Below are 23,295 nucleotides of genomic sequence, written 5' to 3' on the forward strand. Positions count from 1 at the left end.
ACAGACTCAGAGGCATTTTTAACATTTTTCCAGCTTCACGATTCCGGCCACAGGGGGAGCTGTTGCTTCACCGTCCAGTAGTGGCTGTACTTCCTCATTCCTTTCCTCGTGTTTTGCTGGCAGTTTTATGGTGTTGTAAATTAGCCTCCCGCATAAAGTGTCCCTAAATTTCCCTAATTGACAGGTGCAACTGTCTTTCGGAGATGTATAGGTCAACAGCAAGCCGGGCCTATTAATGGTCGGAGGCTTAACCCGACCCGGGCTTCGAACTCATGACCTCTCGGTCAGTAGTGATTTATAGCAGCTGGTTACTAGCCAGCTACGCCACAGCCCGGCCCAAGCGGCAACGGGAGGAGAAGGAGGCGATTTATCAACACACGATTGGTAGATAAAGACTTAAAATAGTGTATAACTACTAAAATAATGTATAAATATTAAAATAAATATAGTGTTCCTATTTCACGGATTTTCACTTATTGCGGGTGGTCCTGGAACGTAACCCGCGCGATAAGTGTGGGAACACTGTAGTCCCATTTTAGCGTCACAGAGTTGGAAGGGAACTCCAAAGACCATTTAGACTGTTCCCATTTCCATGCTGTTTTGGGATATATCTAGACTGTACCCCAAGCATTTTGCAGAAGGGAGATTACATTGAGCACAATCTGTAAACTTACTTTGGATGGCTTCATATTCATCGAGTGGTGGATCTTCTGCATGCATTGGGAGGCATTCTGGACTTGGGGCATTTTCCTTGCCATTTGGGAGGGCGGGATCTTTAGGATCCCTTTTGATGCTCAGATGGCAACCTACGACAGTGGGTTTCCTATCCAAATCCGCTGCACACAGAGCTTCCTCAAAGGTCCGTTTTTGGCTCCGGAGTTTGGAGACTTTATGGGATGGAGCTGGAGGGGTTTCCTCTGCCAGAAAGAGAGAATTAAGTCCAATCTTAGCAAGAAAACATCTTAAAATATCTCTTTAACAAGCAACCAAGCCTCATCCTTTATGATAATTGATGGAACATTGGGCAACTCTTTAAAAATACAGTAACAACACAGTAAAATAATAATAATAATAATAATAATAATAATCCAAAAATACATCACAGTCCTAAACACTTGGGAAGTGTTCGACTTGTGGTTTTGTGACACGAAATCCAGCATATCTATCTTGTTTGCTGTGTCATACTATGTCATTGTGTCAATAATAATAATAATAATAATAAATAAATCAAAACTATATTACGGTCCAAAGAAGCAATTTGCTCAGTGTTTAAAGGTGCACAGAATAATAAACTGATGAGACCATATTAAAAGCGGGACAACATGCAATGCAAGATGCATATGAACAATAATAATAAAAATTGTAATGACGATTATACTATATTATTATCATCAGTAGTCTCACCACAATAATAATAAGTTATAATCATTATTACCATCATCATCATCACCTATAGTCCCACCTTAATAACAATAATAATAATAATGTGATATAATCAACACAACTATCATCTACAGAGTCCCACCTCAATAACAACAATAATAATTTGGTATAATCATCAGAATAATCATCACCTACGGAGTCCCACCTGAATAATAATAATAATAATAAGGTATAATCATCACAACCATCATCAATATAGTCTCACCTCAACAACAATATACCCTGTTTCCCCGAAAATAAGACATCCCCCCAAAATAAGACCTAGTAGAAGTTTTGCTGAATTGCTAAATATAAGGCCTCCCCTGAAAGTAAGACCTAGCAAAGTTTTTGTTTGGAAGCATGCTCGCCAAAGAGAACACCAAGCATACAGGATCGGTAAATGTACCTACCATAGTGTGATGTACATGGAAATAATGGTAGTAACAAGAAATTCTTGATAGGATTCAGTTTGTCTGGTTATGCTGGTTTGTGATGACAACTACTGTACAGTATATAAAAAATGTTCATTTTTTGTTCAACAATAAATGTGAATTCTTCTTCATGGAAAAATAAGACATCCCCTGAAAATAAGACCTAGCACATCTTTGGGAGCAAAAATTAATATAAGACACTGTCTTATTTTCGGGGAAACACGGTAAAACCATCATAGTCACCATCATCAATAGTCCTACCTCAATAATAATATGGTAGAATCATAATTACCATCATCATCAATACTCTCACCTCAATAATAATTAATAATAATAATAATAATAACAGGAAAAACTCAGCCGCTATCAGGACCTCAAGATTGAACTTCAAAGACTCTGGCAGAAACCAGTGCAGGTGGTCCCGGTGGTGATGGGCACATTGGGTGCCGTGCCAAAAGATCTCAGCCGGCATTTGGAAACAATAGACATTGACAAAATCACGATTTGCCAACTGCAAAAGGCCACCCTACTGGGATCTGCACGCATCATCCAAAAATACATCACATAGTCCTAGACACTTGGAAAGTGTTCGACTTGTGATTTTGTGATACGAAATCCAGCATATCTATCTTGTTTGCTGTGTCATAATAAATAATAATAATAATAATAATAATAATAATAATAATAATAATAATATGGTATAAGTATCATGATCATTATCATCATCATCATCTATAGGGTCTCACCTCAATAATAATCATAATAATTAATAATAATAATATGGTATAAGTATCATTATCATCTTCTATAGCAGGGGTCCCCAAACTAAGGCCCGGGGGCCGGATGCAGCCCATCGAAGCCATTTATCCGGCCCCCACGGCACAAGGGCAGAAGGGGGTTGGGCTAAATGACCCAAGGGGTCTCTTCTTCTGTTACAGCCATTATTATTATTATTAACATTGATTCTGGGTGGCCATCTGTCAGGGATGCTTTGCTTGTGCTTTCGGTGCACAAAGTCAAAGGGGGATTGGACTCAATGGCCCAAAGGGTCTCTTCCAACCCTCTTATTTATTATTATTGTTGTTGTTATTATTATTATTATTTATTGCTCGGTGGCCAACTATAGTCCGGCCCTCCAATGGTCCGAAGGATCGTGAACTGGCCCCCTGTTTAAAAAGTTTGGGGACCCCTGTTCTATAGGGTCTCACCTCAATAATAATAGTAACAACAACAATAAAATACTGTAGTACCATTATCATCATCTATAGAATCTCACCATAATAATAAGAAGAAGAAATTGGAAACCAGGGGATTGTGCAGTGCCTTTCCCTGGCAGCAATTTCCATCATCCAAGCGGTATCAAACTGCGTTAATTCCCCAATGCAGATGCACCCCAAAAGCCAGTTTTCAGGTCCTCACCTTCCAGCTCAGCCAAAACTTCCAACTCATCTGCAAACTGCTCCTCGAACTCATCTTCAATGCCATACAGTTCCTGCTGATAATACTCTTCCATAAACTGTAATAGAAATGCACGAGTCTCTGGACTCCTTTCCTTTTGCAATGGAGAGGAAAAAGGGGGAAAAATAATAAATACACAGGAAAAGGGAAAAATGCAAAATCACAAAACCTTTGGGACTAAATCTTCTATGCATGCATGCAACCAAATAATGAAATTGCAATGCAAATGCAAATGCAAATAATAATAATATATAAAACGCACAGCTGCTGGCTTCCTTTTTCCCCCTTTTGCAAACTTACGCGCGCTGGGCTTGCATTTCCGGGTGAATGTTCCAAGGAAGGCGCTGATTGGCTGGCTCCCACCTGACCTGCCCGGGCCCGGGGATTCCACTGCAAGCTGCAAATGCAATGCTTTGCAATGTAGCCCCAGCCTTCCTACCTTCCTTCATTTCTTGCTCTTTCCAAAACGGCCTTGCAAAAAAAGTCGCACAGGTGAGTGCCTTGATTGTGGGGGACGCGCGAAGGGAATGCTGGGAGTTGTAGTTTTGCAAGGTATTATTTGCTACAATGGCATCTGCATTGTAGAATGAATGCAGCTTTACTCCTACCTCAAATGCCAAAGGATCCTGGGAGTTGCAGTTTGGTGAGGCAAGAGAAGACGAGGGGCCTTGCAAAACTACAAATCCCAGGATTCCCTAGCAGTTTAAGACAACTAGGGATGCATCTACGCTGTAAAATTAATGCACATTGGCACCACTTTGCCATGGCTCAATGCTATGAAATCAGGGGAGTTAGATGTTTTAGCTTGGAAATGAGTGCCATTGAGCATGTGCTGAGTGCTGAGCTATTCCCATTGCAATATCTTAACGATTTTAGCTTGGAAATGAGTGCCAATGAGCATTTGCAGAGTCCTGAGCTATTCCCATTGGAAAATCTAAATGTTTTAGCATGGAAATGAGTGCCAGTGAGCATGTGCAGAGTGCTGAGTTCTTCTCATTGCAAAATCTAAATGTTTTTTGCTTGGAAATGAGTGCCAATGAGCATGTGCAGAGAGCTGAGTTCTTCTCATTGCAAAATCTAAATGTTTTTCACTTGGAAATGAGTGCCAATGAGCATGTGCTGAGTGCTGAGCTATTCCCATTGCAAAATCTTAATGATTTTCGCTTGGAAATGAGTGCCAATGAGCATGTGCAGAGTGCTGAGCTAGTCCCATTGGAAAATCTAAAAGTTTTTAGCTTGGAAATGAGTGCCAATGAACATGTGCAGAGTGCTAAACTAGTCCCATTGCAAAATCTAAATTTGTTCGCTTGGAAATGAGTGCCAATGAGCATGTGCAGAGTGCTGATTCAATGACTCTTGCAATGCAGATTCCCATTGCAAAATCTAAATGTTTTTTGCTTGAAAATGAGTGCCAATGAGCATGTGCAGAGTGCTGAACTATTCCCATTGCAAAATTTTAATGATTTTAGTTTGGAAATGAGTGCCAATGAGCATGTGCAGAGTGCTAAACTAGTCCCATTGGAAAATCTAAATGTTTTTCGCTTGGAAATGAGTGCCAATGAGCATGTGCAGAGTGCTGAGCTATTCCCAGTGCAAAACCCAAATGTTTTAGCATGGAAATGAGTGCCAATGAGCATGTGCAGAGTGCTAAGCTAGTCCCATTGCAAAACCCAAATGTTTTGCCATGGAAATGAGTGCCAATGAGCATGTGCAGAGTGCTAAGCTAGTCCCATTGCAAAACCCAAATGTTTTAGCATGGAAATGAGTGCCAATGAGCATGTGCAGAGTGCTAAACTAGTCCCATTGGAAAATCTAAATGTTTTTCGCTTGGAAATGAGTGCCAATGAGCATGTGCAGAGTGCTGAGCTATTCCCAGTGCAAAACCCAAATGTTTTAGCATGGAAATGAGTGCCAATGAGCATGTGCAGAGTGCTAAACTAGTCCCATTGGAAAATCTAAATGTTTTTCACTTGGAAATGAGTGCCAATGAGCATGTGCAGAGTGCTAAACTAGTCCCATTGGAAAATCTAAATATTTTTCACTTGGAAATGAGTGCCAATGAGCATGTGCAGAGTGCTAAACTAGTCCCATTGCAAAATCTAAATGTTTTTTGCATGGAAATGAGTGCCAATGAGCATGTGCAGAGTGCTAAACTAGTCCCATTGCAAAATCTAAATGTTTTTATCTTGGAAATGAGTGCCAATGAGCATGTGCAGAGTGCTAAACTAGTCCCATTGCAAAATCTAAATATTTTTCACTTGTAAATGAGTGCCAATGAGCATGTGCAGGGTGCTAAACTAGTCCCATTGCAAAATCTAAATGTTTTTCGCTTGGAAATGAGTGCCAATGAGCATGTGCAGAGTGCTGAGCTATTCCCAGTGCAAAACCCAAATGTTTTAGCATGGAAATGAGTGCCAATGAGCATGTGCAGAGTGCTAAACTAGTCCCATTGGAAAATCTAAATGTTTTTCACTTGGAAATGAGTGCCAATGAGCATGTGCAGAGTGCTAAACTAGTCCCATTGGAAAATCTAAATGTTTTTCACTTGGAAATGAGTGCCAATGAGCATGTGCAGAGTGCTAAACTAGTCCCATTGGAAAATCTAAATATTTTTCACTTGGAAATGAGTGCCAATGAGCATGTGCAGAGTGCTAAACTAGTCCCATTGCAAAATCTAAATGTTTTTTGCATGGAAATGAGTGCCAATGAGCATGTGCAGAGTGCTAAACTAGTCCCATTGCAAAATCTAAATGTTTTTATCTTGGAAATGAGTGCCAATGAGCATGTGCAGGGTGCTAAACTAGTCCCATTGCAAAATCTAAATGTTTTTTGCATGGAAATGAGTGCCAATGAGCATGTGCAGAGTGCTAAACTAGTCCCATTGCAAAATCTAAATGTTTTTATCTTGGAAATGAGTGCCAATGAGCATGTGCAGGGTGCTAAACTAGTCCCATTGCAAAATCTAAATGTTTTTTGCATGGAAATGAGTGCCAATGAGCATGTGCAGAGTGCTAAACTAGTCCCATTGCAAAATCTAAATGTTTTTATCTTGGAAATGAGTGCCAATGAGCATGTGCAGGGTGCTAAACTAGTCCCATTGCAAAATCTAAATGTTTTTTGCATGGAAATGAGTGCCAATGAGCATGTGCAGAGTGCTAAACTAGTCCCATTGGAAAATCTAAATGTTTTTCACTTGGAAATGAGTGCCAATGAGCATGTGCAGAGTGCTAAACTAGTCCCATTGGAAAATCTAAATGTTTTTCACTTGGAAATGAGTGCCAATGAGCATGTGCAGAGTGCTAAACTAGTCCCATTGGAAAATCTAAATGTTTTTCACTTGGAAATGAGTGCCAATGAGCATGTGCAGAGTGCTAAACTAGTCCCATTGGAAAATCTAAATATTTTTCACTTGGAAATGAGTGCCAATGAGCATGTGCAGAGTGCTAAACTAGTCCCATTGCAAAATCTAAATGTTTTTTGCATGGAAATGAGTGCCAATGAGCATGTGCAGAGTGCTAAACTAGTCCCATTGCAAAATCTAAATGTTTTTATCTTGGAAATGAGTGCCAATGAGCATGTGCAGGGTGCTAAACTAGTCCCATTGCAAAATCTAAATGTTTTTTGCATGGAAATGAGTGCCAATGAGCATGTGCAGAGTGCTAAACTAGTCCCATTGCAAAATCTAAATGTTTTTATCTTGGAAATGAGTGCCAATGAGCATGTGCAGGGTGCTAAACTAGTCCCATTGCAAAATCTAAATGTTTTTTGCATGGAAATGAGTGCCAATGAGCATGTGCAGAGTGCTAAACTAGTCCCATTGCAAAATCTAAATGTTTTTATCTTGGAAATGAGTGCCAATGAGCATGTGCAGGGTGCTAAACTAGTCCCATTGCAAAATCTAAATGTTTTTTGCATGGAAATGAGTGCCAATGAGCATGTGCAGAGTGCTAAACTAGTCCCATTGCAAAATCTAAATGTTTTTCTCTTGGAAATGAGTGCCAATGAGCATGTGCAGAGTGCTGAACTAGTCCCATTGCAAAATCTTAATGATTTAAACTTGGAAATGAGTGCCAATGAGCATGTGCAGAGTGCTGAGCTATTCCCAGTGCAAAACCCAAATGTTTTAGCATGGAAATGAGTGCCAATGAGCATGTGCAAAGTGCTAAGCTAGTCCCATTGCAAAACCTAAATGTTTTTCACTTGGAAATGAGTGCCAATGAGCATGTGCAGAGTGCTAAGCTATTCCCAGTGCAAAACCCAAATGTTTTAGCATGGAAATGAGTGCCAATGAGCATGTGCAAAGTGCTAAGCTAGTCCCATTGCAAAACCTAAATGTTTTTCACTTGGAAATGAGTGCCAATGAGCATGTGCAGAGTGCTGAGCTATTCCCAGTGCAAAACCCAAATGTTTTAGCATGGAAATGAGTGCCAATGAGCATGTGCAGAGTGCTGAGCTATTCCCAGTGCAAAACCCAAATGTTTTAGCATGGAAATGAGTGCCAATGAGCATGTGCAAAGTGCTAAGCTAGTCCCATTGCAAAACCTAAATGTTTTTCACTTGGAAATGAGTGCCAATGAGCATGTGCAGAGTGCTAAGCTAGTCCCATTGCAAAATCTAAATGTTTTTATCTTGGAAATGAGTGCCAATGAGCATATGTAGAGTGCAGAACCCACATGTTTTTGGGGCTGAGCGTGGAAGTCTTTTCTCTTTAGGATTCCCTGCCATGGAGCCAGTCAGCCTGGACAACCTCTCCATCCTGTACCAAAGCGCGGACTTCATTGTGGTCAACAAACACTGGGACGTCCGCATCGACAGCAAGATGTGGTACGAAAAGCTCACCCTGCAGAGCCAGCTGAAGCACCGTTTCCCGGAGCTGGCCGACCCGGACACTTATTATGGCTTTCGGTGCGTAAAAAGTAACAATCAGGGTCTCCGACCGAAAAAAAATACTTCTCTCTCAGAGCACTCTGAACTGGATGGCCATCTGTCGGGAGTGCTTTGATTGTGTATCCTTGCATGGTCTCAGGTTGGACTGAATTATGTTTGAGGCCCCTTCCACACTGCTTTATACCCCAGGATCTGATCCCAGATTATCTGCTTATCTCAGATTATCTTGGAGTGTAGATGGTTAAATGCAAAAGAGGAAGAGGGAGGCTGGGGGATTCCAAGTTTAGAAGTCTATCACGATGCGTTTCAAATCCAAAGATTATTGGAAATACAGTATACTAAAAAAAAATGGGCAAATATGGAGAAGATAATAAATAATACTAAAGAAAAAGAAATAATATTTAGGGAATGGAGTAGGAGAGAAGAAGCAGAATTTAAGGAACCTTTTAAAGGAACAATAAAAGTGTGGAAAAAAAGAAAGAAGAAGCTAAGTCCAGGCAATGAGAATAAGATGGCAACTATATGGCAAATTAATTACAATAACAACGAAATTATAGGCAGAACATTGAGATCAATTGAAAGTAGAGGGAAAAGGTTAGTGGAGGATTTGTACACAATAGATGGAGACCCTGTAGAACAAAAAGAAATTCAGAATTGGATAGGATCAGGGAATTGGATTCAAAGCTGGGCTATAAGACAGGAAATTTTTAGATTGAGAGAAAAAATTAGAGAACAGGACAGTCCATTTGAGAAGGCGATTAGGAAATGTTTGAGAGAGGAAAAGAAGGTGGCAGGAGATCTGTATGAACAAATTATAACGGTAAAAGAAGAAATAGTAGAGGAAATTTTCCAAACATGGAGAATGGACATGGAAATTGAGAGGGAAGATATACAAAGGGAAATAAGTAATATAGCAAAAGAAAAGTACAATGTATTAAGGGAAGCAAGAAGGAAAATGTTACAAAAATGGTACAGAACTCCTGCACAACTTTCACGGTTTTTACCAGGGATGAAAGATAGGTGTTGGCACGGTTGTGAACAAAGAGGGGTGTTCAATCATATGATATGGGAGTGCGATCGGGTGCAAGAATACTGGAGAATGATTGAAGGAGAAATCAATAGAATGCTAAATCTACAAATAGTAATAGTTAATAGAAATGTACTACATGCAAGGATAACAGAAGTGAAGAATATACAAAAAGAAAAAATGATTGACAAATTAATAGCATGTGCACAAATTGTTTTAGTGAGCGGTTGGAAAGATAAAACAAAATGGACTCTGACGAATTGGTATAAGTATATAATTGATATGTTAAATGTAGAAATCACAAATTGCAAATGGAATAATATAGATAAAATTGGAAATATTGCAATAATCAAGGGGGTGTGGGAACCAGTTAAGAACTATTTAGAGAATGTACTAAGATGTGGAGTGGAAAAATTAAGATTGAGATTGATATTTCAAATGTAACTTCTGTAGTTTGTTGTATAAAGTGTATGTACAAGGAGGGGAGGGTGGGAGGGTGGGAGTGGGATAAGATGACAAAACAACAATAAAAAAATCAAAAAAAAAATGAAAAAAAAAAAAATCTTGGAGTGTAGATTCTTATAATGCAGTTTAAAGCAGATAATCTGGGGTCAGATCATGGGATATAGGGCAGTATAGATCCAGCCTGAGATCTGTAATAACATTCTATAATCCACATTACAGAATCTGCTGCAGTTCAGTGTTATGGATCTTGGCTCTTAGACCCCATCTACACTGCTACCGTGCTTCCCCAAAAATATGACAGTGTCTTATATTAATTTTTGCTCTTAAAGATGTGCTAGGTCTTATTTTCAGGGGATGTCTTATTTTTCCATGAAGAAGAATTCACATTTATTGTTGAACAAAAAAATTTGAACATTTATTATATACTAGCTGTGCCCGGCCACGCGTTGCTGTGGCAAAGTGGTGGTAGTATTGGTTGAAAATTGTTGTGTAATTTTTATTTGACTTTATTTGCATTTTTTATTAATTTTATTGTAAGTTATATTTTTATTTATTATATTTTATTATTTTCTTGTATTATTTTTAGTTATTTTCTGTTATTATAGTATTTTATTGTATTAATTTTTAGTGTTTTTATTATTTTTATTGGGTTGCTAGGAGACCAAGTTGGAGGAGCTTAGCCTTCTAACTGGCAGCAATTGGATAAAAGCAATTTTTCCTCTCTCTCTAATTAGGACTTTATTTTTCTTTTCTTTTTGTTGTATCAACCTAGAGGCGTGGATGATGGGTTGTGTTGTCAAATTTCGAGGTTGGGGGGCCTGTAGTTTTGTTGTTTTGTGGGTCGCCATGATGCCATCACTCTTTTATATATATAGACTATACAGTAGTTGCCATCACAAACCAACATAACCAGACAAACTGTGAATCCTATCAAGAATTTCTTGTTACTACCATTATTTCCATGTACAACTGGTATGTACATTTACCGATCCTGCATGCTCTGGTATTCTGTTTGGCAGACATGCTTCCAAACAAAACCTTTGCTAGGTCTTACTTTCGGGGGAGGCCTTATATTTAACAATTCAGCACAACCTCTACTAGGTCTTATTTTTTGGGGTTGTCTTATTTTCGGGGAAACAGGGTATATAGTGCAGGAAAGTAATACAATATGGGTAGCAACGAAATGAAACGCGCCAATGTGCTCCTGATTGAATTGTGCAATTCTGGTCTCTTTGATTGAAGAGAGGCAACTGGCGGAAACACAACTTCTCTTGTTCTTTTAGGTTTTGTCACCAGTTGGATTTCTCCACCAGCGGCGCATTATGCGTGGCTCTCAACAAAGCTGCGGCTGGCAGCGCATACAAGTGTTTCAAGGAGCGGATGGTGACCAAAGCCTACCTTGCGCTGGTAAGCGGCCCTCGGCTTTGAGATCTCTTCCTTTATAAGAGGAGGTGGATGGGCATCTGTCGGGAGGGCTTCAATTGTGTGGTCCTGCCTGCTTCAGTTGTGTGGTCTGGCCCCCCATATATCTGTAGGGTGATATTAAGGCGGCCTGATCTATATCTCTATATTTATACATAGGTATATCTATATCTATATACTGTATCCATATGTTCGTATATCTATATAGATAGATAGCTCAGCCTGATCTATAGTCAGCCTGATCTATACCTATATCTATATACAGTAGAGTCTCACTTATCCAACGTAAACGGGCCGGCAGAACGTTGGATAAGCGAATATGTTGGATAATAAGGAGAGTTTAAGGAAAAGCCTATTAAACATCAAATTAGGTTATGATTTTACAAATTAAGCACCAAAACATCATGTTATACAACAAATTTGATAGAAAAAGTAGTTCAATATGCAGTAATGCTATGTAGTAATTACTGTATTTACGAATTTAGCATCAAAATATCACGATATATCGAAAACATTGACTACAAAAATGCGTTGGATAATCCAGAATGTTGGATAAGCGAGTGTTGGATAAGTGAGACTCTACTGTATATATAAATGTAATGTTTTTATTATTATATTATATTTATTATATTTATTAAAATCATAATATTATATTATAATATGATATATAGTAGAGTCTCGCTTATCCAACACTCGCTTATCCAACGTTCTGGATTATCCAACGCATTTTTGTAGTCAATGTTTTCAATACATCGTGATATTTTGGTGCTAAATTCATAAATACAGTAATTACTACATAGCATTAATGTGTAATGAACTACGTTTTCTGTCAAATTAGTTGTATAACATGATGTTTTGGTGCTTAATTTGTAAAATCATAACCTATTTTGATGTTTAATAGGCTTTTTCTTAATCTCTCCTTATTATCCAACATATCCGCTTATCCAATGTCGTGCCGGCCCGTTTATGTTGGATGAGTGAGACTCCACTGTATATCTATATCTATATACTGTATCCATATGTTTGTATATCTATATAGAGAGAGATATATTAAGTCAGCCTGATCTATACCTATATCTATATATATATATAAATGTAATGTTTTATTATTATATTATATTTATTATATTTATTAAAATCATAATATTATATTGTAATATGATATAATACTAATAATACAATATAATAATATTAATTATATTATTAAAATATATTAAAATTATTAAAATAATTTAAAATTAAAATAATTTAAAATTAATATTAAAATTATTTTTTTAATTTTTAACTGATTTATAGTGTATTATACAATTTTTTTATACAGTAGAGTCTCACTTATCCAAGCCTCACTTATCCAAGCTTCTGGATTATCCAAGCCATTTTTGTAGTCAATGTTTTCAATATATCGTGATATTTTGGTGCTAAATTCGTAAATATAGTAATTACAACATAACATTACTGCGTATTGAACTACTTTTTCTGTCAAATTTGTTGTATAACATGATGCTTTGGTGCTTAATTTGTAAAATCATAACCTAATTTGATGTTTAATAGGCTTTTCCTTAATCCCTCCTTATTATCCAAGATATTCGCTTATCCAAGCTTCTTCCAACCCATTTAGCTTGGATAAGTGAGACTCTACTGTATGCGTTTTATTGTAAACCGCCCTGAGTCCCCTGTTGGGTGAGAAAGGCAGGATATAAATATTGTAATAAATAAATAAATAAATATTATATTTCATATGTAAATTACTAATACTATTACAATATATTGATATAGTAAAAAAGGTAAAGGTAAAGGTTTCCCCTGACGTTAAGTCCAGTCATGTCTGACTCTGGGGGTTGGTGTGATATAGTACAATATAGTAATTTATTGCCAGTATTGTACTATGCTAATAATATAATATTGTATGTAAATTTAATTTGTAAGCTGCTCTTGAGTCCCCTTCGGGGTGAGAAGGGCAGGATATAAATGTAGCAAATAAATAAATAATGTGCGTTTTTCCCCATAGAGTAAACAACAAAACCACTGAACCAAATCACACCAAATTTGGCCACAAAAGACATAGTCATCCAATCTATGTCTTTCAATAAAAAAGTAGAAAAATAAACTCCAAATTACAGAGGACGAGGAAGAGCCGTTCTCCCCCTGGCTGTCAGTCAGAAGGGTAGCCCCCTCCCCTTAGGTCTCTGTGTTGACACCACTTTCCCTGCCCTGGCTCAATGCTATGGAGTCTTGGGAGCTGTAGTTCGGCACTCTTTGGCAGAGGAGGCCTTTGAAAACTATAACTCCCATGAACCCATAGCATGAAACAAATTGCCAGTTGATATTCTCCTTTACCAAAGGGGAATTTTGTCTGTTTAGGTCTTCATTTGCCCCCTTTTCCTGGCCAGGTGCGGGGCCATGTCCAGGAGGCCAAGCTGACCATTGAATATGCCATTGGGAAGAACACCACCGAGGGAATGACCCACATGATGTGCATCGAAGGCACCGAAGGTAGGAGACATTCATTGAGCTCTGTGCAAAAGTATTGGTGTGTTTATTGCATAGAACAGGGGTCTATGCAACTTTTAAAACAAAGGGCTGGTCCACAATCCTTCAGACTGTTGTGGAGCCAAATTATCATTTGAAAAAAAATACAAATTTCTATGCATACTGCACATGTTTTATTTGTAGTGAAACAACAACAACAACAACAACGAAAGAACAATACAATATTTAAAAATGAAAACAATTTTAACCAACATAAACCTATTGGATTTCAATGGAAAGTGTGGGCCTGCTACTGGCCAATGAGATAGTCAAGTTAATTAGGATTGTTGTTGTTGTTGTGTGCCTTCAAGTCATTTCAGACTTTGGGCGAGCCTAAGTCTAAAATTAATTATTTATTTACTGCATTTATTTACTACATTTATATCCCACCCTTCTCACCCTGAAGGGGACTCAGCTATATGTACATACAATATATTATATTATTAGCATAGCACAATATTAGCATTATATAATTCTATATTGAACTATACCACTATACTATTACAGTAGAGTCTCACTTATCCAACACTCGCTTATCCAACGTTCTGGATTATCCAACGCATTTTTGTAGTCAATGTTTTCAATATATCGTGATATTTTGATGCTAAATTCGTAAATACAGTAATTACTACATAGCATTACTGCATATTGAACTACTTTTTCTATCAAATTTGTTGTATAACATGATGTTTTGGTGCTTAATTTGTAAAATCATAACCTAATTTGATGTTTAATAGGCTTTTCCTTAAACTCTCCTTATTATCCAACATATTTGCTTATCCAACGTTCTGCCGGCCCGTTTACGTTGGATAAGTGAGACTCTACTGTATATGTTATCTATATATATAAAAGAGTGATGGCATCACGGCAGCGGACAAAACAACAAAAGTAAACACCCCCCAACCTCGAAAATTGACAGCACAACCCTTCATCCATGCCTCTAGGTTGATACAACAAAAAGAAAAGAAAAATAAAGTCCTAATTAGAGGGAGAGGAATAATTGTTTTTAGCCAATTGCTGCCAGTTAGAAGGCTAAGCTCCGCTCACTTGGTCTCCTAGCAACCCACTCAGCTCAGGGGACCCTTTACCTTAACTACCACCAATTCCTCAATACTTTATTTCCCATACCACCATTCTTCGCCACAGCAACGCATGGCTGGGCACAGCTAGTGTAATATATAACATACAATTAATATTATTATATGGTATTATTATTAGTATTATATTGTATAACATAATATTATTATCAATATTATATGTATATACAATATGTTATATTATTAAATCTAATACAAAAATATTATATTATAATACTGAGGGCGGGGGCCAGGTAAATGACCTTGGAGGGCTGCATCCGGCCCCCGGGCCTTAGTTTGGGGACCCCTGGCATAGAATAACGATCCCTAATTCTTTTGAACAGGTTGCGAAAACCCCAAGCCTTGCCAATCGGAGCTGACGGTCCTTGAGCATGGGCTCTATAGTGGCGACCCTGTGAGCAAGGTTCTCCTGCAGCCGCTGACTGGTAAGAGACCTTTATGTTTCGGTATTAGGGATTTACTCCTCTTGTCTGACCCCCGTGGTTGAGAATCCACCACCCTCCAAAGTAAAGTAGCTCTTACAGAAAATAGGTACTTTTTAATGTTTAAATGGATTCAGCTTAGAATTGTATACTAGGACTCCTAGATCCCTTTCTCTTCTATATCTCTATCTATATATATATATATATCCTGTCAAGCCATAGCCTATATTAATAGACTTGGGGAATCACATTGGCTCTTTTGGCTGCAGCATCATACTATTGACATGTTCAGCTTGTGGTGCATTAAGACTCCTAGACCCCATATCTATATATATAAAAGAGTGATGGCATCACGGCGACCCACAAAACAACAAAACTACAGGCCCCCCAACCTCGAAATTTGACAACACAACCCATCATCCACGGCTCTAGGTTGATACAACAAAAAGAAAAGAAAAATAAAGTCCTAATTAGAGATAGAGGAATAATTGCTTTTATCCAATTGCTGCAGGTTAGAAGGCTAAGCTCCTCCAACTTTGTCTACTCGCAACCCAATAAAAAATAATAAAAAACACTAAAAAAATTTAAAAACACTAAAAAATTAATACAATAAAATACGATAATAACAGAAAATAACTAAAAAATAATACAAGAAAATATTAAAATATAATAAATAAAAAGATAACTTACAATAAAATTGATTTAAAAATACAAATAACATCAAATAAAAATTATACAACAATTTTTAACCAATACCACCACCACTTTGCCACAGCAACGCGTGGCCAGGCACAGCTAGTATAGATATAAATATAGATATACACACATATACATATATATATATATATACACACACACACACACACACATACATATACGTAGGTGTGTGTGTGTGTGTGTGTACACAGTAGAGTCTCACTTAGAAAGAAAGAAAAAATAAAGTCCTAATTAGAGGGAGAGGAATAATTGTTTTTATCCAATTGCTGCCAGTTCGAAGGCTAAGCTCCGCCCACTTGGTCTCCTAGCAACCCACTCAGTCCAGGGGACAGGCAGAGTTAGACCTCACTTAGGCCTATAAAATACAGATTATCAGATTTTAACTGGATTATATGGCAGTGTAGACTCAAGGCCCTTCCACACAGCTATATAACCCATTTAGAATCTTATATTATCTGCTTTGAACTGGATTATCTTGACTCCACACTGCCATATAATTCACTTCAGTGTGCAGTCGGACACAACTGGACTTAATGTCAAGGGAAAACCGTTACCCTTTACCTTAACTCCCACCAATTCCTCAATACTTTATTTCCCATACCACCAAACTTCGCCACAGCAACGCGTGGCCGGGCACAGCTAGTAGTATATATAGCTACTAGCTGTGCCTGACCACACGTTGCTGTGGCGTTGTCTGGTGGTGTTGGTGAGAAATTGTTGAGGTAGTGGTGGTATTGAATGTCTGTTGTATGGTTGTCTTTATGTTTAGTATTCACACTGAAGTGGATTATATTGCAGTGTGGAGTCAAGATAATCCAGTTCAAAGCAGATAATATAAGATTCTAATTGGGTTATATTGCTGTGTGGAAGGGCCTTGAGTCTACACTGCCATATAATCCAGTTAAAATCTGATAATCTGTGGAAGAGGCCTAAGTGAGGCCTAACTGTGCCAGTCCCCTGGGCTGAGTAGGTTGCTAGGAGACCAAGTGGGCGAAGCTTAGCCTTCTAACTGGCAGCAATTGGATAAAAACTATTATTCCTCTCCCTCTAATTAGGACTTTATTTTTTCTTTTCTTTTTGTTGTATCAACCTAGAGCCGTGAATGATGGGTTGTGTTGTCAAATTTCAAGGTTAGGGGTCCTGTAGTTTTGTTGTTTTGTCCGCTTCCCTGATGCCATCACTCTTTTTTATATATAGATAGATCTAGAATGTGATCTCTTTGGGTTTCCCTAAGGCCGGACGCACCAGCTGCGGGTCCATTGCAGCGCCGTGGGGCACCCCATTGTGGGCGACTTCACCTACAGCCTGAAGACGGACGGCGGCCCCTTCCGCATGATGCTCCACGCCTATTACCTGCGCATCCCCACCGCCAAGGAGCTGGTCGAGGTCAGTGCCCCGGACCCCTTTGTGCCCACTTTGGACAGCCATTGGATGCCGCAGCAGACTGTGCACCGGCTGGACGACCTGATCCAACACCTGAAAGAGAAGAGCGCCTGGGCAGAAGGAACAGGGAGCGAGGCGGACGGGCCCCAAAACCCTGAAGCCCCCCAGGAAGTAGAGACCCCCGAGACAGAAGAGCAAGGGACCCAATGCCGGGAATGGCTGGCCGAGTGGGCCCCGGAATGAGGAGGCATCGTCCGGCTTATTCGGATACAGCACTGGTCTCGTATCCCTTTTGCACCCCAATCCGTCTCCAAATGGACCCCAAATGTTCCCGATTCCAGAGCAAGATTTGGATCCGTTTACAGTTTTGAACGCTGCCCATTTTTATTGACGGTTAGCCCCCTTTTACTCACATATGTATTTATTTATTTACTATAGACTCAGAGCAGCTTCGAAATTGGCAATCATTCAACACCACAACAACATAAACATTAGAAGCCCCCGGTGGAGTCGTGGGTTAAAGCCTCGTGACTTGAAGGTTGGGCTGCTGACCTGAAGGCTGCCAAGTTTGAATCCCACCCAGGGAGAGTGTGGATGAGCTCCCTCTATCAGCTCCAGCTCCATGCGGGGACATGAGAGAAGCCTCCCACAAGGATGGTAAAACATCAAAAACATCTATGCGCCCCCTGGGCAACGTCCTTGCAGACGGCCAATTCTCTCACTCCAGAAGCGACTTGCAGTTTCTCAAGTTGCTCCTGACACAAAAAAACCCACAAACATAAAAATACAATATACACCATACATTAAAATCAGTTTAGAAATCATAAATACTGACCAACATATTACGTTGATGGGAGAAATAAATAGGAAAAATTGTGATAATAATCATCATCGAGGTGGGGCACCATGTAGTCATATCTGTCTATAAAAGCACATATTAAAAGCATAGTTAAAATGTGTAAAAGTATATACATAGAGACAAAAATTAAAGGATCCTTGTCTATATCATTATTACTACTACTACTACTAATAATAAAGACAAGGATCCTTTAATTTTTGTCTCCAGTATTATTATTATTACTACTACTAATAATAATAATAATAATTTGGGAGCTGCGGTGGCGCAGTGGGTTAAATCCTTGTTCCGGCTGAACTGCTGACATGAAGGTTGGGTTGCTTACCTGAGGGTGGCCAGTTCAAATCCTCGAGACGGGGTGAGCTCCCATCTGTCAGCTCTAGCTTGGGGTGACATGAGAGAAGCCTCCTGGTAACACATCCGGGCATCTCCTGGTTAATGTCTTTGTAGACAGCCAATTCTCTCACACTGGAAGCGACTTGGAGTATGATCTCATGTGGCTTCTGACACAATTAAAAATAATAATAATTTTAATTAAATTTATTACCCACCTCTAATAATAATAATACAGTAGAGTCTCGCTTATCCAACGTAAACGGGCCGGCAGAACGTTGGATAAGCGAATATGTTGGATAATAAGGAGAGATTAAGGAAAAGCCTATTAAACATTAAATTAGGTTATGATTTTACAAATTAAGCACCAAAACATCATGTTATACAACAAATTTGACAGAAAGGGTAGTTCAATGCACAGTAATGCTATGTAGTAATTACTGTATTTATGAATTTAGCACCAAAATATCATGATATATTGAAAACATTGACTACAAAAATGCGTTGGATAATCCAGAACGTTGGATAAGCGAGTGTTGGATAAGTGAGACTCTACTGTAGTTATATTTATTTATTGATATTTATTACTCACCCCTCCCTTCGACACACCATATTGTCAGAGACATCTATAAAAGCACATATCGAAGCATAGTTAACAAACAACAATAAAAGCATATCTCTTGTAGATCTTATTGTTCTATAATAATAATAATAATAATAATAATAATAATAATAATGCATTTTTACTACTGTTCCCCAACACACTTTCTTGAAAAACATCATCTTTAAAACATATTAAAATAATAGTATATTTAAATTAATTGTTATTTATTACCCACCACATAGTCACACCCATCTATCAGAGCACATATTAAAACAGTTAAAATACAATCATAAAAGCATGTATTGAACCATGCACATAATAAAATACACGAGACAAAAGCAAAGACACAACAAGCATAGAACTATAGTTTGCACCTTGGAGAGATCCCCGATGTTTGGACTAAAACCCAGAACGGATTCATTTACTACAATGACCAGCTGCCCAGACAAGAAGTATTTCTTGGGTTAAGAAGGTTGGAAATGTGCCTTAAATGAGACCTGGGGGGTTGCCTCGCATGCGGATCCTGTCTCCTTGCTTCTGCATGTCCCTTTCCGGTCCTCACTGCGTCCACTATTTGCCAATTGTTTTCTAAATATATCCAGGTATAGAGTAGGTTAGGAGTATTTTTGCAAATGTGTCTTATAAGTAGAATTTGTGCTGATCACGTAACGCGTTGGTTGCACTCAAAATAGACTTTGTGCGTAAATTTGCACACTCCTTTGCACAACCGTCCCTCCGCATTTGCTGTTTTGTCTTCGGTAGAAAGGACTATTCACGGAAAACGGAGGCCTGAACTGTCCTTTTCCTCTTGCATACTATCCCTGGCTTTATTTCGGAGCAAATTACTGCTCAAGGTTGCAAAGAAAAAGAAGAAAAGCCTACCAACGGGGTGCATCTACACTGTCGACTGAATACCGTTTGACACCACTTTAACTGCCATGGCTCAATGGGATTTGTAGTTTGGTTCTCAATGGAAACCGTAGTCCAGCCCTCAGTGGGAGTTTAGTTCAGCCCTCAATGGGAGTTGTAGCTCGGCTCTCAATGAGAGTTGTAGTTTGATCTTCAATGGGAGCTGTAGTTTAGCCCTCAATTAGAATTGTAGTTCATCCCTCAGTAGGAGTCATAGTTTGTTCCTCAGTTGGAGTCATAGTTGGACCCTCAATGGGAGTTGTAGTTTGGCCCTCAATGGGAGTCGTAGCTTGGTCCTCAATGGGAGTCGTAGTTTGGTTCTCAATGGAAACCATAGTTCAGCCCTCAGTGGGAGTTTAGTTCAGCCCTCAATAGGAGTTGTAGCTCGGCTCTCAATGGGGGTTGTAGTTTGATCTTAATGGGAGCTGTAATTTGGCCCTCAATTAGAGTTGTAGTTTGGCCCTCACTGGGAGTCATAGTTAGATCCTCAATTGGAGTTGTACCTTGACTCTCAATGGGAATTGTAGTTTGACCCTCAATGGGAGATGTAATTTGGCCCTCAATGGAAGTTGTAGTTTGGCCCTCAATGGGAGTAATAGTTTGGCCTTCAATAGGACCTGTAGTTTGGCCCTAAATGGGACTTGTAGTTTGGCACTCAATGGGAAATGTAGTTCAGCCTCAATGGTAGCTATAGTTCGCCCCTCAATGGGAGTTGTAGTTTGGACCTAAATGGAGTTGTAGTTCGACCCTCAGTGGGTGCTGTAGTTCAGCCTCAATGGGAGCTGTAGCTCGGCTCTCAATAGGAGTCGTAGTTCCTTCTCAATGGGAATTATAGTTTGGACTTAAATGGAGTTGTAGTTTGACCCTCAGTGGGTGTTGTAGCTCGACCTTCAGTGGGAGTTGTAGTTCGGTCCTCAACGGGATTTGGTCCTCAGTGGGAGTTGTAGCTCGGTTCTCGATAGAAATTGTAATTTGACCATCAATGGGAGTTGTAGTTTGACCCTCAATGGGAGATGTAGTTTGGCCCTCAGTAGGAGTTGTAGTTCGACCCTCAATGGGAGTCATAGTTTGACCCTCAATGGGAGTTGTAGTTTGGCCTTCAATGGGAGTTGTAGTTTGGCACTCAGTGGGAATTGTAGTTCAGCCTCAATGGGAGCTGTAGCTCGGTTCTCAATAAGAGTCGTAGTTCCTCCCTCAATGGGAATTATAGTTTGGGCTTAAATGGAGTTGTAGTTCGACCCTCAGTGGGTGCTGTATCTCAACCCTCAGCGGGAGTTGTAGTTCGGTCCTCAATGGGAGTCGTAGTTCAGCCCTCAACGGGAGCTGCAGTTTGGCACAACTACAACTCCCAGGAGTCCATAGCATTGAGCCCTGGCAGTGAAAGGGCATTGATTCTAAACTGCATGAATTCTACATGCACTTGTGGATTTTGCACTTCTCATTCAATATATCTCAGTATTGCTTTGCAACACTCGTCCAGGTAAATACATGCAGGATAATCTGACCTTCCCCTTGTGTAGATCGGTTCTTGAATATATTGTGTAGCCGTGGTTCTTTTCTAAATGAAATCCAAAGCCTGGATTTGACGTTGTTGTCCTTTTGGGAAACGACCGCTGTTCCGACCTGCTTTGCACTAGACCTTTTCTTCCTTGGTGTCCGCCACCTCCTTGCCTCCTTTAGCCAGCATATATATATATGGTGCCATTGCAGTAAGGAAGACGCACCTGCCTGCGGTCGTCATCCACAATTATTTCATCCAAAAACCGGGCGGAAAATCTTCCAAAGTTGTTTTCTCAGGGCACATTGCTGCCAGTGTGCGTTTGCCATTCTTGCATCAACACCTTTCCTTTCCAGATTGTCCCCAAAACCCACAAGACGGACCATAGACTTCCCCCGATCAGGAAACAGCCAGGCTTCAAAGCTGCAAGGCCATTCAGTGCTAATCAAGCTGGCCAATTGGCAACATTCACACTTGCCTCCGACAGACAAGAGTTCTTTCTCCCACCCACAGATATATAAACCCCACTTGCCTAGTTTTCAACAGAACTCACAACCTCTGAGGATGCCTGCCATAGATGTGGGTGAAACGTCAGGAGAGAATGCTTCTGGAACATGGCCATACAGCCTGGAAAACTTTCAGCAACCCGCTCCTTTGGTCCTTGAAAGGTCACATTCCCATTGATTTTGGAAAGGTTTATATACATTCCATAAGGGACTCAGGCGTTGAATTGTGAGTGTTGACTATCACGCAATTGCAAAAGTATCCTTTATTGATTTACGTTTCATGTATGCACCTTATACGTCTCATCGGAGATTATTTTATATACAACATTGCAAATATTTTTGTGCATGAATCGGAAACCAAAGGTGTCACTGTTGCTGCCACTGTCTTGGATTTGGGAATGTTTTAGATTTCTGAATTCTATATATGAGATAAGATGATATTTTATTAATTGCGAGAGAGAAAACTATTTTAGGATAAAACGATCACAAATGGAAGAACATTTTGGTTTTGCTGCTCGAACGTAACCCTTGCTTCGAATTTTGTGGATGATGTGAATTCACTTCTTTGTCTATTTCAATGTCGCGTACAGTTTGGTGTGTTTGTAAAACTTCGAAATGTTTCTAATTATTTATGGTTTCACATATCTGGGTGTTTGCAGAAATAAAAATCACACGCAGCAAACTCCGCTGTATTGTGTCCATGGATTTTCATTCTTAATTTTGCCGAGTTTGATGTGGTTTAGCAGAGGATTTTTAAAATGGTTTTCTATGTATTTTAAATAAGTCTTGTATGTAAATCTATTTTAATGTTTCTGTGCTTTAGGTTTACATGTACCCATTGCATGATTTTTCATGTTGATTTTAACTATGTAAGTCCTATATTTCATTGTATATTAATGTTTATATAGTTTAGGTTTTCATTTACCCATTGCATGGTTTTTAGTATTAGTCTGCTTTGAGTCTAACTTGGGAGATGCATCATCATCATCATTATTATTATTATTATTATTATTATTATTATTATTATTATTATTATTATGGAATATTAAATACAGCAGCCATAAGTTCAGTATTAGTCTGCTTTAAGTATCTTTTGGGAGATGATTTATTATTATGATCACTATTATTATTATTATTATTATTATTATTATTATTATTATTGAATGTTAAATGCAGCAGCCATAAGTTCAGTATTAGTCTGCTTTGAGTCTCCTTTGGGAGATACATCATTATTATTATTATTATTATTATTATTATTATTATTATTGAATATTAAATACAGCAGCCATAAGTTCAGTATTAGTCTGCTTTAAGTCTCTTTTGGGAGAT

At 38.9% G+C, this 23,295-nt stretch overlaps 2 protein-coding genes across 6 annotated transcripts in view; one reads left to right on the top strand and one right to left on the bottom strand.

Moving 5' to 3' along the window:
- Positions 1-3,741, bottom strand: part of chtf18 (chromosome transmission fidelity factor 18) — a 30,363-nt gene extending 26,622 nt beyond the window's left edge. The window contains exons 1-3 of one of the 4 annotated variants that reach the window (XM_008122159.3): positions 3,612-3,741; positions 3,273-3,369; positions 675-917 (exon numbers count right to left, since the gene is read on the bottom strand). In XM_008122159.3, coding sequence (XP_008120366.2) covers positions 675-917; positions 3,273-3,366 — 337 coding nt within the window. In that variant the 5' untranslated portion in view covers positions 3,367-3,369; positions 3,612-3,741. The other 3 variants (XM_008122155.3, XM_008122158.3, XM_008122156.3) reach the window with 3 other exon arrangements.
- Positions 3,678-22,652, top strand: rpusd1 (RNA pseudouridine synthase domain containing 1). 2 transcript variants are annotated; one of them, XM_003228462.4, is made up of 6 exons: positions 3,678-3,803; positions 8,024-8,216; positions 10,974-11,097; positions 13,503-13,605; positions 15,062-15,163; positions 17,112-22,652. In XM_003228462.4, exons 2-6 carry the CDS (start codon positions 8,035-8,037, stop codon positions 17,501-17,503), a joined length of 903 nt encoding a protein of 300 aa, XP_003228510.2. In that variant the 5' UTR covers positions 3,678-3,803; positions 8,024-8,034; the 3' UTR covers positions 17,504-22,652. The 2 variants fall into 2 exon arrangements, with proteins under 2 accessions (XP_003228510.2, XP_062820282.1); XM_062964212.1 differs by lacking the exon at positions 15,062-15,163.
- Positions 22,653-23,295: the final 643 nt, after the last annotated feature.

This window comes from Anolis carolinensis, unplaced genomic scaffold (assembly GCF_035594765.1).
Source record: "Anolis carolinensis isolate JA03-04 unplaced genomic scaffold, rAnoCar3.1.pri scaffold_13, whole genome shotgun sequence".
Lineage (NCBI taxonomy): Eukaryota > Metazoa > Chordata > Lepidosauria > Squamata > Dactyloidae > Anolis > Anolis carolinensis.